At 48.0% G+C, this 17,708-nt stretch overlaps 1 protein-coding gene across 3 annotated transcripts in view; it reads left to right on the top strand.

The window, feature by feature from the left end:
* The window catches only part of nav3 (neuron navigator 3), an 824,703-nt gene that overhangs the window by 541,379 nt on the left and 265,616 nt on the right, over positions 1 to 17,708 (top strand). For 2 of the 3 annotated variants that reach the window (XM_059652602.1, XM_059652603.1), the window contains one exon: positions 10,112 to 10,251. In XM_059652602.1, coding sequence (XP_059508585.1) covers positions 10,112 to 10,251 — 140 coding nt within the window. Of the gene's footprint in view, positions 1 to 10,111; positions 10,252 to 13,872; positions 13,974 to 17,708 lie in introns of those variants that run through there. The other variant, XM_059652604.1, reaches the window with a different exon arrangement.

Here is a 17,708-nt window from a genome sequence, read left to right as displayed (position 1 = left end):
AATCCTGGAATGCCCTCCGTTCTAGCATTGTGAGTCAATCTACTGCAGCAGTTCAAGTAGGCAGCTCACCCCCACCTTCTCAATGGGCAATGAGGGAAGGGCAGTAAATGCTGACCTGGCAGTGACACCCACATCTCACTAAGATAAAACTGAAGCCTAATTTGAGTATCTGAGTGGGGTTTCAATGGGTTAAATGTTGCAATATGTGGTGACAGGATGGGGATCACTATTGATCCTGAAGGAAGATACCATAATGATCACGTGGTCTCTCTCCTCCTTTCTGATGAAGGATTAAATTTAGCAGCAAGCCAAAGGGAGTTGTGCCACAGCAATTACATCATCAACTCAGTAAGCAACCAATCACTGCAGTATTCTGAGTAATTGGATAGAATCATCGAAAATTGGAGCAGGATTAGGCTATTCAGCCCCTCAAGCCTGTCCTGCCATTCGATGTGATCATGGCTGATCTGTGGCCCAACTCCAGATAGCTGCCTTTGGTCTGTATCCCTTAGTACCTTTGCTGAACAAAATTAAATCAATCTCACTTTTAATGTTGACAACTGATCCCACTATCCACTGCTGTTTGTGAGAGAGAGTTCCAAACCTCTCCCACCTGTTTTGTGTAGAAGTGCTTCCGAACATCACTCCTGAACGGTCCGGTCTTAATTTGCAGGCTATGCCCCTAGTTCTAGAACCCCCAACCAGTGGAAATAATTTAGCTTTATCTACCCTGTCATTTCCTGTCATATTAAGAATTATACAAACGGTGTAAATGTGGTAAGTTGTGTTACTGTGTTGTCCTGCATTGGCCCACTCTCCAGACATTGCTGTGAATCTCAGTGAAGTGAAGACCATGAACGGTGATAATTTCACCATCTTCCCCCATTACAAAACCTGGGCCACAACATGCGCTTCACTCTGTGAACAAGACGATCAAATCCAAAAATCTCACTGACTCCTGCCTTGGGGGGGCTCCAATTGTTCTGTTTCTCTGGCTATGTGGGACATTTTTATTTCCCATTCTTTGAAGACTGAATTCTCAAGTTTATTTGAGGTAGCATTCTGCTTTGATGTTAGAGCAGTTCTAATGCCCTTTTAACTAAGTTGTTACTGTGTGACAAACAATGATTCTGGGATCTGGGGCTGATTAGCGAACTCACTACAGAGTGCCAGCATGAAATGATTCCCTGGTAAACCACAGACTAGGCTTTACATCAAAACGCAGGTTCCACATGTGCAGAGAAACATTCTGCCTTCTTGATCCTCTGATCACGGCAACATGACAAGGAGAACTGGAGGCCGCTCAATCTCTCAGGCCTGTTCCAGTATTCAGGTTGATCTATATCTTAATCTGTTTACCTGCCTCCATAACTCTTAATATCCTTATCTGGCAAAAATCTGTTGGCATGTCAGTTTTTAAATATTTGAGTCAGGCAAATGTAAGGCAATGACCATTGTTAACTAGAGAGAATCTAGCCATCTCCCATTTCGTTAGAGAGAAGAAGGGTGAGGGGTGACTTCATTGAAACATATAAAATAATCAGAGGGTTAGATAGGGTTTTAAAGGGAGAGCCTTTTTCCTAGGATGGTGACGGCGAGCACGAGGGAGCATAGCTTTAAATTGAGGGGCGAAAGATATAGGACAGATGTCAGAGGTAGTTTCTTTACTCAGAGAGTAGTAAGGGAGTGGAACGCTTTTCCTGCAACGGTAGTAGACTCGCCAACTTTAGGTACATTTAAGTTGTCATTGGATAAGCATATGGACGTACATGGAATAGTGTAGGTTAGATGGGCTTGAGATTGGTATGACAGGTCGGCACAACATCGAGGGCCGAAGGGCCTGTACTGTGCTGTAATGTTCTATGTTCTATGTCCCTTTGACATTGAACAATATTATGATCGCTGGAACCCCGCTCTATCAGCGTTCAAGAGGTTACCATTGACGAAAAACGGAGCTGAAACTTTGATTCAGATTAGAACATAGAACATAGAACATAGAACAGTACAGCACAGAACAGGCCCTTCAGCCCACAATGTTATGCCGACCATTGATCCTCATGTATGCACCCTCAAATTTCTGTGACCATATACATGTCCAGCAGTCTCTTAAATGACCCCAATGACCTTGCTTCCACAACTGCTGCTGGCAACGCATTCCATGCTCTCACAACTCTCTGCGTAAAGAACCTGCCTCTGACATCCCCTCTATACTTTCCACCAACCAGCTTAAAACTATGACCCCTCGTGCTAGCCATTTCTGCCCTGGGAAATAGTCTCTGGCTATCAACTCTATCTATGCCTCTCATTATCTTGTATACCTCAATTAGGTCCCCTCTCCTCCTCCTTTTCTCCAATGAAAAGAGACCGAGCTCAGTCAACCTCTCTTCATAAGATAAGCCCTCCAGCCCAGGCAGCATCCTGGTAAACCTCCTCTGAACCCTCTCCAAAGCATCCACATCTTTCCTATAATAGGGCGCCCAGAACTGGACGCAGTATTCCAAGTGCGGTCTAACCAAAGTTTTAGAGAGCTGTAACAAGATCTCACGACTCTTAAACTCAATCCCCCTGTTAATGAAAGCCAAAACACCATATGCTTTCTTAACAACCCTGTCCACTTGGGTGGCCATTTTAAGGGATCTATGTATCTGCACACCAAGATCCCTCTGTTCCTCCACGCTGCCAAGAATCCTATCCTTAATCCTGTACTCAGCTTTCAAATTCGACCTTCCAAAATGCATCACCTCGCATTTATCCAGGTTGAACTCCATCTGCCACCTCTCAGCCCATCTCTGCATCCTGTCAATGTCCCGCTGCAGCCTACAACAGCCCTCTACACTGTCAACGACACCTCCGAACTTTGTGTCGTCTGCAAACTTGCTGACCCATCCTTCAATTCCCTCGTCCAAGTCATTAATAAAAATTACAAACAGTAGAGGCCCAAGGACAGAGCCCTGTGGAACTCCACTCACCACTGACTTCCAGGCAGAATATTTTCCTTCTACTACCACTCGCTGTCTTCTGTTGGCCAGCCAATTCTGTATCCAAGCAGCTAAGTTCCCCTGTATCCCATTCCTCCTGACCTTCTGAATGAGCCTACCATGGGGAACCTTATCAAATGTTGTCAGTAACAACACCAGCAGTTTGGTAGCAACTTATAATTGTGTTACATTTCAATGTAATTCCAGTTGGTGCGATTATGTTGAAGCTTTTCATCTTAAACTCATCAGAACATTTCACGAGGATGACAATTTAAGGGGAAATCCACCATTTCCAATGCAGCGGAGGGAAGTATTCATTGTTTGTCAAGTGGGGCCAGATTGGTAGGGGTCTCATCATGGAGAATGCGTAAGGTAATGATGAGTGACAGTGAACAAGTAGTTTTTGTTTAAATTTGAAACCAACCAGGTTGACCCTGATTGGTCAGTGCATTGCCCCGAGAATTGAGCCAATGAATGGCTGTTGGATTCATTAAGAAATGTGCCCTCAATAACCTCCTCCTCTTGATATTTTCTAACCTAGAGATGATACATGTCCTATATTTGAATCTGTAGCCCTGCTCGTAAGAATTTCCTTGTGTATTAATGAGCTCCATCATACTGTCAAAGTCATGTTTGAAATGGAGCAAACATACAGCCTCCCTTTACTTGATGTTGTCATTGAGAAATCTGTCAGGGATTCTCCAGCATTGTCTCCCACAGACCTACCTTCACTGCTCGGATTCCACGTTGGTATTCCTACAGTTTCACATTACTGTAAGAGTGAGCTTATCTGAGACCTCATACACAGGTCCCGAGTCATTTGGCCACTGTGAAAGCTTCATAGAACATAGAACATAGAACAATACAGCGCAGAACAGGCCCTTCGGCCCTCGATGTTGCGCCGACCTGTGAACTAATCTAAGCCCATCCCCCTCACTATCCCATCATCATCCATATGCTTATCCAAGGACTGCTTAAATGCCCCTAATGTGGCTGAGTTAACTACATTGGCAGGCAGGGCATTCCACGCCCTTACCACTCTCTGAGTAAAGAACCTGCCCCTGACATTTGTCTTAAATCTATCGCCCCTCAATTTGTAGCTATGCCCCCTCGTTCAAGCTGACATCGTCATCCTCGGAAAAAGACTCTCACTGTCCAGCCTTTCTAATACACTGATCATCTTGTACGTCTCTATTAGATCCCCTCTTAGCCTTTTTCTCTCCAATGAGAATATACCCAAGTCCTTCAGCCTTTCTTCATAAGACCTTCGCTCCAGACTAGGCAACATCCTGGTAAACCTCCTCTGCATCTTTTCCAATGCTTCCACATCCTTCCTGTAATAGGGCGACCAGTTTTCATGCTGACATCGGGAGCACCAAAGCCATTGTGAGGGATAATGTCACACCGACTTCCGGATCACATCATTCCTCCCTGTGTATCGAGCAAATTCATGAAAGAGCCAAAAGTAGGTAAGTCAAAATCCTGAGAAGTGCCCAGTCTACCTCTGATTCCTCTGGAAGCGGAAGGTATCCCGAAGGCTCGAGCTGCAGCTGAAGTGAGCTGTTTGAGAAGGTGACCAAACAGGTAGATGACAGTAAACCGGTTGATGTGGTGTATATGGATTTCAGCAAGGTGTTCGATAAAGGTTCCCCACAATAGGCTATTGTACAAAATGCGGAGGAATGGAATTATGGGAGATATAGCAGTTTGGATCAGAAATTGGCTTGCTGAAAGAAGACAGAGGGTGGTAGTTGATGGGAAATGTTCATCCTGGAGACCAGTTACTAGTGGTGTACCGCAAGGGTCAGTGTTGGGTCCACTGCTGTTTGTCATTTTTATAAATGACCTGGATGAGGGCGTAGAAGGATGGGTTAGTAAATTTGCAGACGACACTAAGGTCTGTGGAGTTGTGGATAGTGACGAAGGATGCTGTAGGTTGCAGAGAGACATAGATAAGCTGCAGAGCTGGGCTGAGAGGTGGCAAATGGAGTTTAATGCAGACAAGTGTGAGGTGATGCACTTTGGTAGGAGTAACCAGAAGGCAAAGTACAGGGCTAATGGTAAGATTCTTGATAGTGTAGATGAGCAGAGAGATCACCGTGTCCATGTACACAGATCCTTGAAAGTTGCCACCCAGGTTGACAGGGCTGTTAAGAAGGCATACAGTGTTTTAGCTTTTATTAATAGAGGGATCGAGTTCCGGAACCAAGAGGTTATGGTGAAGCTGTACAAAACTCTGGTGCAGCCGCACTTGGAGTATTGTGTACAGTTCTGGTCACCGCATTATAAGAAGGATGTGGAAGCTTTGGAAAGGGTGCAGAGGAGATTTACTAGGATGTTGCCTGGTATGGAGGGAAGGTCTTACAAGGAAAGGCTGAGGGACTTGAGGCTGTTTTCATTAGAGAGAAGAAGGTTGAGAGGTGACTTAATTGAAACATATAAAATAATCAGAGGGTTAGATAGGGTGGAGAGGGAGAGCCTTTTTCCTAGGATGGTGACGGCGAGCACGAGGGGGCATAGCTTTAAGTCGAGGGGTGAAAGATATAGGACAGATGTCAGAGGTAGTTTCTTTACTCAGAGAGTAGTGAGGGAATGGAACGCTTTGCCTGCAACAGTAGTAGATTTGCCAACTTTAGGTACATTTAAGTCGTCATTGGACAAGCATATGGACGTACATGGAATAGTGTAGGTTAGATGGGCTTGAGATCGGTATGACAGGTCAGCACAACGTCAAGGGCCGAAGGGCCTGTACTGTGCTGTAATGTTCTATGTTTCACACTGTGCAGCAATATAAGTTGTGTTCACCACTATCAGGATGCTGCTGGCAAGATATTCTGTATATGAAGCAAATGAATCATGTGGTATATGAATTTTAGTGCTGCTGTGATGCCAGAAATTTCGGCTACACTTCCCAAAGACTAGCAGATCATATCTCTCCATCTGTTTACAACAAGCTAGGTGCTGAGTGCCATACCTTCTAATTTGCTTCCCAGTTGTATGGGCCTGTGAGCTCACATGTGGGGCAGTGATCTCCAGAATTGAGGGTCACTGCTATGCTGAGTGTTGATTGCTGTTCGCTGTTGCAGTCGCTGCACAGCTTAGAGGACACATGGTATTGATCATTTCAATCAGCTCGCACTTCCAATCTACCCAACACAGTATCCAACAATTGATATGATTCTGCAATTGGACAACATTTGCTGGATTATCCCAAGTGTGCAAGGAATTATACTGACAATTGTCAGTTAGGCACACAGAGTGCTGCACTGTGAATACTTAGGACCCAGTTCTTTGTAGGCAAGGAGAACATGTTCATGCACTGAAACAAAAACCAGAAATTGCTGCAGAAACTCAGCAGGTCTGGCAGTGTCTATGGAGAGAGAAACAGAATTAATGTTTTGAGTCCACTGACCCCTCTTCAGAACAGTTCTGGAATGCGTTTAGTCTGCTGTCTCACCAGATGCTGTCAGCTCTCTGATGAAGGGTCTAGGCCCGAAACGTCAGCTTTTGTGCTCCTGAGATGCTGCTTGGCCTGCTGTGTTCATCCAGCCTCACATTTTATTATCTTGGAATTCTCCAGCATCTGCAGTTCCCATTATCTCTGCTGTCAGACCTGTTAGGTTTCTAAGCACTTTCTAGTTTTGTTTCAGATTTCCAGCATCAGCTGTTCTTTGTTTTATCTTAAATGTTCATGCACCACATCTGTTTCCAGTCAACAAAATAAGTAACAGCCATTTGTTGGTTCATATTTCAGGGCAATGGCTGACTAATCAGAGTCAATCTGGCTAGTTTAAAATTGAAACAACACTTGGCTGTTAAATGTCAATCTGCATTGATTGCAAATGCCTCAGCCTATCAGGGTACATTTGTCAACCAATCAGCACTTTCCTCCTATGCATTAAAAATACAGGTTTTTCCCTTGAACTGGTATTCTTGCAAAATGCCCTGAAGCTTGCATGTTGAAATCTTTGTCAAAATGTGTCTTTCTTCAGCAATCTTCAAACTCTGTACTACCAAATGACTATGGGGTACAGTGTTGGCATTCACCTATCATTCACTTCACTACGAATGCTCAGCAGCAGCAGTGTGTACCATCTCCAAGATACTGAATAGAAACTTGCCGAAGATGTGAAAACAGCACCTTCCAAACCCACAACCACTTCCACCTCGAAGGACAGAGGCAGCAGATATATGGGAACACCACCCCCTGCAAGTTCCCCTCAAGCCATTCACTATCCTGACTTGGAAATATATTGCCGTTCCTTCAGTGTCACTGGATCAAAATCCTGGAATTTCCTCCCTGCCAGTGTTCACCCCATTCTCAAGGATGATTAGAAATTGGCATTCTTCCAGGAATTCTGAAAAATCTCTCTGCCTTCCTTCCCCTCCCCCCAGAGGCAATATCTGCTCCCTGCCCTTTTGAATGTTTTCATCTCCATTAGCTCATCGGTTAATGCTCTAGATTTGAGTGGTGACAAGGCTAGTTTCTGCAATGTGACCCATAATGTAACCTTTCCAGCTCCAGTATCATTCTGGTCAATCTGTGGGATATCACTCCAAGAGTGATATTTCCTTCCGGAGACATGGGACCAGAACTGAATGAATTACTCAATTCATGGCCTATCACAATAACAGTGAATTGCCACTCAGTGAGCTGTGGGATTGTCATTTTCTGGCATTTTTCAGCAAGGGGTTATTGTCAAGGTCTGCAGTCAGGATCATTCACCAGAGACAAGGTGATGTTTGGTTTGTTGAGGTTAACAGTGTGTGGCTGGCTGTCTGTGGACTTTAGTTTATTTGTACATGAACTGCAAATAATCACTGAATGATGATTCTGTAGAAACTTACCTTTGACACAGCCAAGAATTACAAAGGCAAAATGGACATTTGTTTTAAATGGATAGGATATAAATGTAATGATTAGGAATTGTGAATGTAATAGTTCCAATATGGAATTCAGGAGAAATCTCTTCCCCAAAGAATGGGGAGAATGTGACTGTAGATCCCACAGGGAATGGGGGGAATTGTGACTAGATCCCACAGGGAATCAGGGGGGATTGTGACTGTAGATCCCACAGGGAGTGGGGGTGGGGGGGGATTGTGACTGTAGATCCCACGGGGAGTGGGGCGGGATTGTGACTGTAGATCCCATGGGGAGTGGGGGGTGGATTGTGACTGTAGATCCCACGGGGAGTGGGGGGGATTGTGACTGTAGATTCCACGGTGAGTGGGGGGGGGGATTGTGACTATAGATCCCATGGGGAGTGAGGAGGGATTGTGACTGTAGATCCCACGGGGGTGGGAGGGATTGTGACTGTAGATCCCACGGGAAATCGGGGGGGGGGATTGTGACTGTAGATCCCACGGGGAGTGGGGGGGTGGATTGTGACTGTAGATCCCACGGGGAGTAGCTGAGGGGAAGGGATTACATTGAAGAAGCAAAACTGGCTAAATACACGAGGGAGAGCGAAGACAAGAGTAGGGAATGATCAGGAAAGTTGGAGGAAGGAGGTATCAATAGGAAACACTGGGGCTGTTTAGCTAGACTGGCAGAATTGATGGAGAAACAGAGCTAGTATTTCAGCTTGATGACCCTTTATCAGAACTCAGTGTGTTTGACAAAAGGTCATTGACCTGAAACATTAGCTCACTCTCTCTCCGACAGACCACACTTGCATTCCTTGCCCCCAGAGAGGTGCCAGGGTGCTGAGTATTTCCAACATTTTCTGGTTTTATTTTGTATTTATAGTGGTTATTTTTATTCATTCAGTGAATGTGGATGTCACATGACACTGAGGGAACAGCGATATATTTCCAAGTCAGGATGGTGAGTGATTTGGAGGGGAACTTGCAGGGGTGGTGTTCCCATGTATCTGCTGTCCTTTTGTTTCTAGATGGAAGTGGTCATGGGTTTGGAAGGTGCTGTCTGAGGGTCTTTGGTGAATTTGGGCAGAGCATCTTGTAGATGGAACACACTTCAGGTCTAACCTTGAATGGTGCAGGGAGTGGATATAGTGCCAATCAAGCGGTTGCTTTGTCCTGGATGGTGTTAAGCTTCTTGAGTGTTGTTGGGGCTGCACCCATCCAGGCAAGTGGGGAGTATTCCATCACACACCTAACTTGTGCCTTGTAGATGCTGGACGGGCTTTGGGGAGTCAGGAGGTGAGTTACTCACCGCAGTATTCCCAGCTTCTGGCCTGCTCTTGTAGCCACTGTGTTTATGTAGTGAGTCCAGCTGAGTTTCTGATTAATGATAGCACCCAGGATGTTGATAGCACGGGATTCAGTGATGGTAACACCATTGAATGTCTACAATAATTTATTTGTGGAAAGTTATCAGGAGGTTGGAAAAAGAAGCAATGACATGTGCTAATTGAATTATTTTTCCCATGTCTGTTCATGGCATGCCCTTGCTTTGTGGAATGCTGATCAGTTACTGAGATCTTGACCAGTTTGTAAGCAAAGTCAAATATGACTGTGTCCCAGAGACTTTCACTCTCACTGCATTTACATATTAGATCCAAATGTGTGTGAAACAAAGCTGCTCTGATCAAGTTGAAACAGGTTCACATCAGCCCTCTCTCACTTCACTCCATCTCACCACATCCACAAATATATTTAGCACAAATGGAACATTGAATAGGAGGAATTTTAAAAGAATTGATGTTAGATCCCATCTCCAACCTGCTGTTAACAAAGTAAATTTGGCACCATTGTTTTTTCCTTTTTTAATCTTAGTGAAAATATTTTCACAGCAAAGATCAGTGTTGAACATGAATTTTGTGCTTTTCTCTCTAAGAGGGCCTGATCGAGTCACAGTTCACCTTACTGTTTGCAGAGTCCTGATTGAAACTTGTCATAGGGGCAGGGAGGGAGGGAGAGAGCAGGAGGTAAACATTAGCAGTCACAAAGGCCCCAGAAACCTGTTGATGTTGGAACTGAGCTGGTCTGGGCAACTTTCTGTTGAACAGAAACACAGCTCAGCCCCACGGCACATAGTGCCTCGTCTGGTAGACGGAAACGTGCGAGGCTGTGCCATGCACAATTAAAGCTGGCAGGTGGGTACTTTGGGGCAGACATTACCTTGCCAGCTGCATCATACCCACTTCTCTAACCTTTCTGTTGCCTTGCAGACTCCCAGGACCCTCCAGGGGCCCAGCAGCAGGGAGCACGACGAAGGTCCAGGGATCGAACAACTTGAATAGAAGGAGCCAGAGTTTCAACAGCATTGATAAGAACAAGCCCACGCAGTATGCAGCTGGCTGCGAGAAAGGTAATCCTTGTCCAATCATTCGTCACCTCTGTCTTCCCCAGATTGCTTCCATCTCTGCAATGGCTCCCACAGACTCAGCCCATTCCATTGTGTCTCACCGCCTGTAATGTAGGAAGATGTGACTCCTAATGTGCAAACAGACAACAAAGTGAGCTTGTAGATATGCTCACTGAGCCGGTGGGTTTGGTTGCAAAAGTTCCATCACCCTGCTCGGTAACATCGTCAGTGCTCCTCCAGTGAAGCGTCAGTGTTCTGTCCCAATTGTTATTTATACGCCTCAGTTTGTTGGGGTCTTCGGTATCACTTGCGGGAATTCCCTGCCTTGTCTCTCTTCGGCTTCTGCAATTACGGATGTATTGGCCCAGTCCAAATTATGTCCCTGGTTGTGTGTGTGTTTTGAGACAAGTGAGTGTCTCTCAGTGAGTATTAGTGTTCGTGTATCCTTATTGTCAATTTTCTTCTGGCTGAGCCTATGTAGTTTTTCTCACAGTCCTTGCATGGTATTTTGTATATGACACCGGTTTTGCTGGCACGAGCCCTCCGACAGTGCGACATTCCCTCAGTACTGACCCTCCGACAGTGCGGCGCTCCCTCAGCACTGACCCTCCGACGGTGCCCGCTCCCACAGCGCTGACCCTCCGACAGTGCCCGCTCCCTCAGAACTGACCCTCCGACAGTGCGACATTCCCTCAGCACTGACCCTCCAACAGTGCGGCATTCCCTCAGCACTGACCCTCCGACAGTGTGGCACTCCCTCGGTACTGACCCTCCGACAGTGCGGCACTCCCTCAGTACTGACCCCCTGACAGTGCGGCACTCCCTCGGCACTGTCCCGCCGACAGTGTGGCACTCCCTCAGCACTGACCCTCCCACAGTGCCCACTCCCTCAGCACTGACCCTCCGACAGTGCGGTGCTCCCTCAGCACTGACCCTCCAACAGTGCGGCATTCCCTCAGCACTGACCCTCCGACAGTGTGGCACTCCCTCAGTACTGACCGTCCGACAGTGCGGCACTCCCTCAGTACTGACCCTCCAACAGTGCCCACTCCCTCAGCACTGACCCTCCGACAGTGCGGCGCTCCCTCAGCACTGACCCTCCAACAGTGCGGCATTCCCTCAGCACTGACCCTCCGACAGTGTGGCACTCCCTCAGTACTGACCGTCCAACAGTGCGGCACTCCCTCAGTACTGACCCTCCGACAGTGCCCACTCCCTCAGTACTGACCCTCCGACAGTGCGGCAATCCCACAGTACCGACCCTCCGACAGTGCGGCACTCCCTCAGCACTGACCCTCCGACAGTGCCCACTCCCTCAGTACTGACCCTCCGACAGTGCGGCACTCCCACAGTACTGACCCTCCGACAGTGCCCACTCCCTCAGTACTGATCCTCCGACAGTGCGGCACTCCCACAGTACTGACCCTCCAACAGTGCGTCACTCCCTCAGCACTGACCCTCCGACAGTGTGGCACTCCCTCAGTACTGACCGTCCGACAGTGCGGCACTCCCTCAGTACTGACCCTCCAACAGTGCCCACTCCCTCAGCACTGACCCTCCGACAGTGCGGCACTCCCTCAGTACTGACCCTCCAACAGTGCCCACTCCCTCAGCACTGACCCTCCGACAGTGCGGCGCTCCCTCAGCACTGACCCTCCAACAGTGCCCACTCCCTCAGCACTGACCGTCCGACAGTGCGACATTCCCTCAGTACTGACCGTCCAACAGTGCGGCACTCCCTCAGTACTGACCCTCCGACAGTGCCCACTCCCTCAGTACTGACCCTCCGACAGTGCGGCAATCCCACAGTACCGACCCTCCGACAGTGCGGCACTCCCTCAGCACTGACCCTCCGACAGTGCCCACTCCCTCAGTACTGACCCTCCGACAGTGCGGCACTCCCACAGTACTGACCCTCCGACAGTGCCCACTCCCTCAGTACTGATCCTCCGACAGTGCGGCACTCCCACAGTACTGACCCTCCAACAGTGCGTCACTCCCTCAGCACTGACCCTCCGACAGTGTGGCACTCCCTCAGTACTGACCGTCCGACAGTGCGGCACTCCCTCAGTACTGACCCTCCAACAGTGCCCACTCCCTCAGCACTGACCCTCCGACAGTGCGGCACTCCCTCAGTACTGACCCTCCAACAGTGCCCACTCCCTCAGCACTGACCCTCCGACAGTGCGGCGCTCCCTCAGCACTGACCCTCCAACAGTGCCCACTCCCTCAGCACTGACCGTCCGACAGTGCGGCACTCCCTCAGTACTGACCCTCCAACAGTGCCCACTCCCTCAGCACTGACCCTCCGACAGTGCGGCACTCCCTCAGTACTGACCCTCCAACAGTGCCCACTCCCTCAGCACTGACCCTCCGACAGTGCGGCGCTCCCTCAGCACTGACCCTCCAACAGTGCCCACTCCCTCAGCACTGACCCTCCGACAGTGCGGCACTCCCTCAGTACTGACCCTCCGACAGTGCCCACTCCCTCAGTACTGACCCTCCGACAGTGCGGCACTCCCACAGTACTGACCCTCCAACAGTGCGTCACTCCCTCAGCACTGACCCTCCGACAGTGTGGCACTCCCTCAGTACTGACCGTCCGACAGTGCGGCACTCCCTCAGTACTGACCCTCCAACAGTGCCCACTCCCTCAGCACTGACCCTCCGACAGTGCGGCATTCCCTCAGCACTGACCCTCCGACAGTGTGGCACTCCCTCAGTACTGACCGTCCGACAGTGCAGCACTCCCTCAGTACTGACCCTCCGACAGTGCCCACTCCCTCAGTACTGACCCTCCGACAGTGTGGCACTCCCTCAGTACTGACCGTCCGACAGTGCGGCACTCCCTCAGTACTGACCCTCCGACAGTGCCCACTCCCTCAGTACTGACCCTCCGACAGTGCGGCACTCCCACAGTACCGACCCTCCGACAGTGCGGCACTCCCTCAGCACTGACCCTCCGACAGTGTAGCGTGCTCTGAGCCTGGTTATTATGGTGCAATGTGTGGTGTGAGGCCAGTTTGCAAAGACTGGTGGTGAGTGTGTTGCTGATTTCTGTGTGAAGTGCCGACTTGTGGGCACGGCACAGCTGTTCCAATGGGATTTTCGTTGCTACACTGACTTGGATGCCTTGTCTGCAGAGGAAGGCCACCCCATTCCTGTGTGAGTGTGGGTCTCTGAAGTGGAGTGAAGGTGTTTCTGAGCTGATGTTGCTGTGGGTTTGTATGCTGTGTACATTGATGATATACGCTGGGCAGGCTGCCATATCTGAACGCAGGCACAATGGCCCTTCTATTGGGCCCACACACATTCTCTCACTCACTTTGGCAATCCCACTGCAGCTGACTTCATCTGCTATTTTGGAGAAATAAAGGGACTAGTTCACGTTTCTCTTCACAGTGACAGTTTGGAGGAAGGGGAAGACAAGCGGCAGGCAATAGTGTCAGGCTGCAAACCCCATTCTGGAATCTTCTCCGATTGTCAATGTTATGGAAGTGTAATTGTGTGATGTGCAGCTTTTGTGGATGATAGTTGTGAGGGACGGAGGCTATCTGATAAACTTCCCGTAACCTTCACCCAACAGTGAAGCTGTATCAGGGAGAAGTGAAGGAGGGTTTTTGAGAGAGAGATCGAGCAGTCCTAACAGACTGATGAGCACTGGACCACAGCCTCTCCTGGTGAGAGAGAAGGATCTCCAAAACATACAAGGACCGTGTGCTAAGGTCAGTGCTGAACCCTGTGAGAATGTGGCAGAGTAAGGATGTGAAGGAAGGAAGTTAATTGATTGGAACTGATTCACCAGGTTCTTTGTGGGGCTAAGGGAGTTCACTTCATGTGTTCACATTAGAGAGAGACTTGCAGGAATGATTTACAAGAATGGTTCCAGGAACGAGAAACTTCAGCGATGTGAACAGATTGAGGAGGAAATTCAGTAGAGATTTCCAAAATCATGAGTGAGCTGGAGAGGGTAGATGTGGAGGAGATGTTCTGGGAAAAAAACCTGGACAGCTTTGAATGAAAGTGATGCTCATAAGAATCAAGGGCAACATGAGAAAGACGTTTTCACTCAGTAAGTAGTTTGGGTGTGAAATGCAATGCCTGGAAATGTGTGGAGGCAGGTTCAAAGGAGGGACTCAAGATGGGGATTGGATAGGGCTATTCAGTAACAATTCTGTGACACTGAGCTCTGCAGAAAGTGGTGGAACCTAGATTGTTCTCCTTTGAAATGGAAAGGTTATAGTGGGAGGTTTAGTTAAGTTGCTCAGAATTTTCAAAAAAGGCTTCGTTAACAGAGATCAAAGATTGAAGGGAATTGGCAAAATGGCTCAGCTTGTTCATCCTTCGCGGAGGAAATAGCTGTGTTCACCATTTGGGGCTCACGTGGGTACAGAGGTGACTGAGTAAGGGCCAATCTGTGCCCGATGCAGCAGGCAATAAGACAGGGTCCACAGGAGTGAAAACAGAAATTTCTGGAAAAACTCAGCAGGTTGATACTATCGAGGGCTATTGCAGGCTTCAGCGAGACATTGACAGAATGCAGAGCTGGGCTGAGAAATGGCAAATGGAGTTCAACCTGGATAAATGCAAAGTGATGCATTTTGGAAGGTCGAACTTAAATACTGAATATAGGATTAAAGGCAGGATTCTCGGCAGGAACAGTGGGATCTTGGTGTTCAAGTGCATAGCTCCCTCAAAGTTGCCACCCAAGTGGATAAGGTTGTTAAGAAAACATTTGGTGTTTTGGCTTTGATTAACACGGGGATCGAGTTTAAGAGCCACAAGATTTTGTTGCAGCTCTACAAAACCCTGCTGAGACCACACTTGGAATATTGTGTCCAGTTCTGGTCGCCCTATTATAGGAAAGATGTGGAGGCTTTGGAGAGGGTGCAAAGGAGGTTTACCAGGATGCTGCCTGGACTGGAGGGTCTGACTCACGAAGAGAGGTTGACTGAGCTCGGACTTTTCTCTCTGGAGAGAAGGAGGAAGAGCGGTGACCTGATTGAGGTGTACAAGGTAATGAGAGGCATGGATAGAGTTGATAGCCAGAGACTTTTCCCCAGGGCAGGATTGACTGCCACGAGGGGTCATAGTTTTAAGGTGTTAGGAGGAAGGTACAGAGGAGACGTCAGAGGGAGGTTCTTCACCCAGAGAGTTGTGAGCGCGTGGAATGCTTTGCCAGTGGTAGTCATGGAAGCAGAGTCATTAGTGACAATTAAGCGACTGCTGGACATACACATGGACAGCAGTGAATTGAGGGGAATTAGGATTAATCCACGGCACAACATTGTGGGCCAAAGGGCCTGTACTGTGCTGTACTTTTCTATGTTCTATGTCTGGCAGCATCTGTGGAGAGAAATCAGAGTTAACGTTTTGGGTCGAGTGACCCTTCCTCAGAACTGGGAGATTGAATTTAGGGAGAGCTGCTGCTTGGGATCTTTATGTTTGCTTCTGTCTCTGATAGACACTTGCTTCTGAAGGGGGCCACGTTGCCTGTTATTTGGGAATGTCAGGTGCAGCGATCCTCAGTGAGCTTCTGACAGGAGAAAGGGCTGACAGGAAACATCTTCACATCGAAGCTTATTAACATCTGGAAGGCACTATCTGAAAGGCTGGTGTAATTAGCCCCTAGACGCGGTCAGAAACATAGAAACTAGGAGCTGGAGTAGGCCATTCGCCCCTTTGACCCTGCTGTACCATTCAAAACCATCATGGCTGATCCTCAACATCAATGCCATTTTCCCGTTTTCTTTCCATATCCCCTGACGCATTTCAAATCTAAAAATGTATTCATTGCTTTCAGGAATATTTCCAGTGACTCAGCCTCCACCACTTGCCGTGACAGAGTATTCCACAAGTTCACCCACCCCCAGAGCAGATAAACCTTCCGCCATCTCAGTCTTAAATGACCTGAGAGCATGTCCCCTGGCTCTCAACACCCCACCCAGGGGAAGCACCCTCCCTGCATCCAGGCCGTTCGGCCCAATTAGCATCTTATACATTTCAGGCAGATCCCCCTCATACTTTCAAACTCAGTGAGTACGGGCTGTGAGTTGGAGATAACTTGTTTACTGGATTGTGAAGAAGGAGCTGGGCGTGTGGGGGTCAACTGGGCACGATTTTCAAAGTGGCTAATGCAGGTGGTTTGGGGAACGGGACTTAAAAGCCAATAAGTTGTGGTAGGTTTACCTCGGGGAATTAACGTTTGAGCGCAGAGAAACCACTGTCTGAATTAAACCCAAGCTCAGCATCCACGCTTCATCTGCTTGGTCACAAATCTCCAAACTCCTGATATTTAGATGAGGTGAGAAAAGAAATATTTACCTTGGTGTCAAACGTTTTGCAGGTGGGAGGAGGAAGAAAAAAATCACTGATAATACAAAGATAAGGAGAAGGGAAGGGTGGTGAAGATTGAAAAGATCAACATTCTGTGGGAAGTCTATCTCTCCAGTTAATGGCGTTTTGCTTAATAGATTTATTTACAGTGTTCCAAAAATGGAAATGCAATGAGGAATAATTATCGAGTCTTTTTTCACTGTGTACTGTACCGGAATGCAAATCAATGCCCACAGTTGGGTTCTAAGAGGAGCTGCAATGGAAGGGAATGTCATCATATCTATCATTGCTGCACAACATGGCTACACAACCTTCTGAATGGCTGTTAGGGAAGGAAGCTGCCATCCTGGCCTGCTCGATATGTGATTCCAGTCCCACTGCAATATGATGACTCTTAATTACTTTCTGGACAATTAGGGATGGGCAATAAATTCCAATGATGCCCCCATCAGACTTGTGAAAGAATATTATCAGAATGGCGGTTCAGCAGGATAAGATTGGGTTTGTTCATGATATTACTCTCGCTTCATCATAAATTTCTCATAAAATGTCCTGGATCAGTAGTCATTCCACAGTTACTCCCCGGCCCGCATTCTGCCTTCCTTTTCAGGAGGACTTCAGATAATGTCTCTGCGCTGGCAGGTGGTAACTGGTGAATGTGGGCAGATGCTGAGGGAGTTTGTTATTCATTCATGGGACAAGGGCATCACTGGCCAGGCAGCATTTATTGCCCATCCGTAATTGCCTATGAAGCAGTCTAGAGTCAACCCAATTGCTGTGGGTCTGGAGTCACATGTAGGCTAGACCAGGGAAGGATGGCATTTTCCTTCCCTAAGGAACATTAGTGACCCAGATGGGTTTCTTTGGCAGTTGGCACTAGTTTCCATTTGGCGAGGTTTTAATGATAGACTTTTAACGAAGAATGTGGATTATTGTCCAGTGATATTGTGATGGCCTTCCTCCCCCCAGCTGCCGAGAGGCAGCCCCTGAGTTTGTCCCATCTTGCTGCACACGTGACAATCCCAGCTCAATTGTCCCAGCAGGGACCAGCAGTGAGAGTGAGTGTCAAAGCAGGAGGGATAAGGAGACAAAGACAATATGCATTTATGTAGCACCATCCCAAA

The sequence above is a fragment of the Stegostoma tigrinum genome, chromosome 18 (assembly GCF_030684315.1).
Source record: "Stegostoma tigrinum isolate sSteTig4 chromosome 18, sSteTig4.hap1, whole genome shotgun sequence".
Classification (NCBI taxonomy): Eukaryota; Metazoa; Chordata; class Chondrichthyes; order Orectolobiformes; family Stegostomatidae; genus Stegostoma; species Stegostoma tigrinum.
Note: the sequence above shows the minus strand (reverse complement) of the source record. Positions and strands in the feature narration are given on the sequence as shown.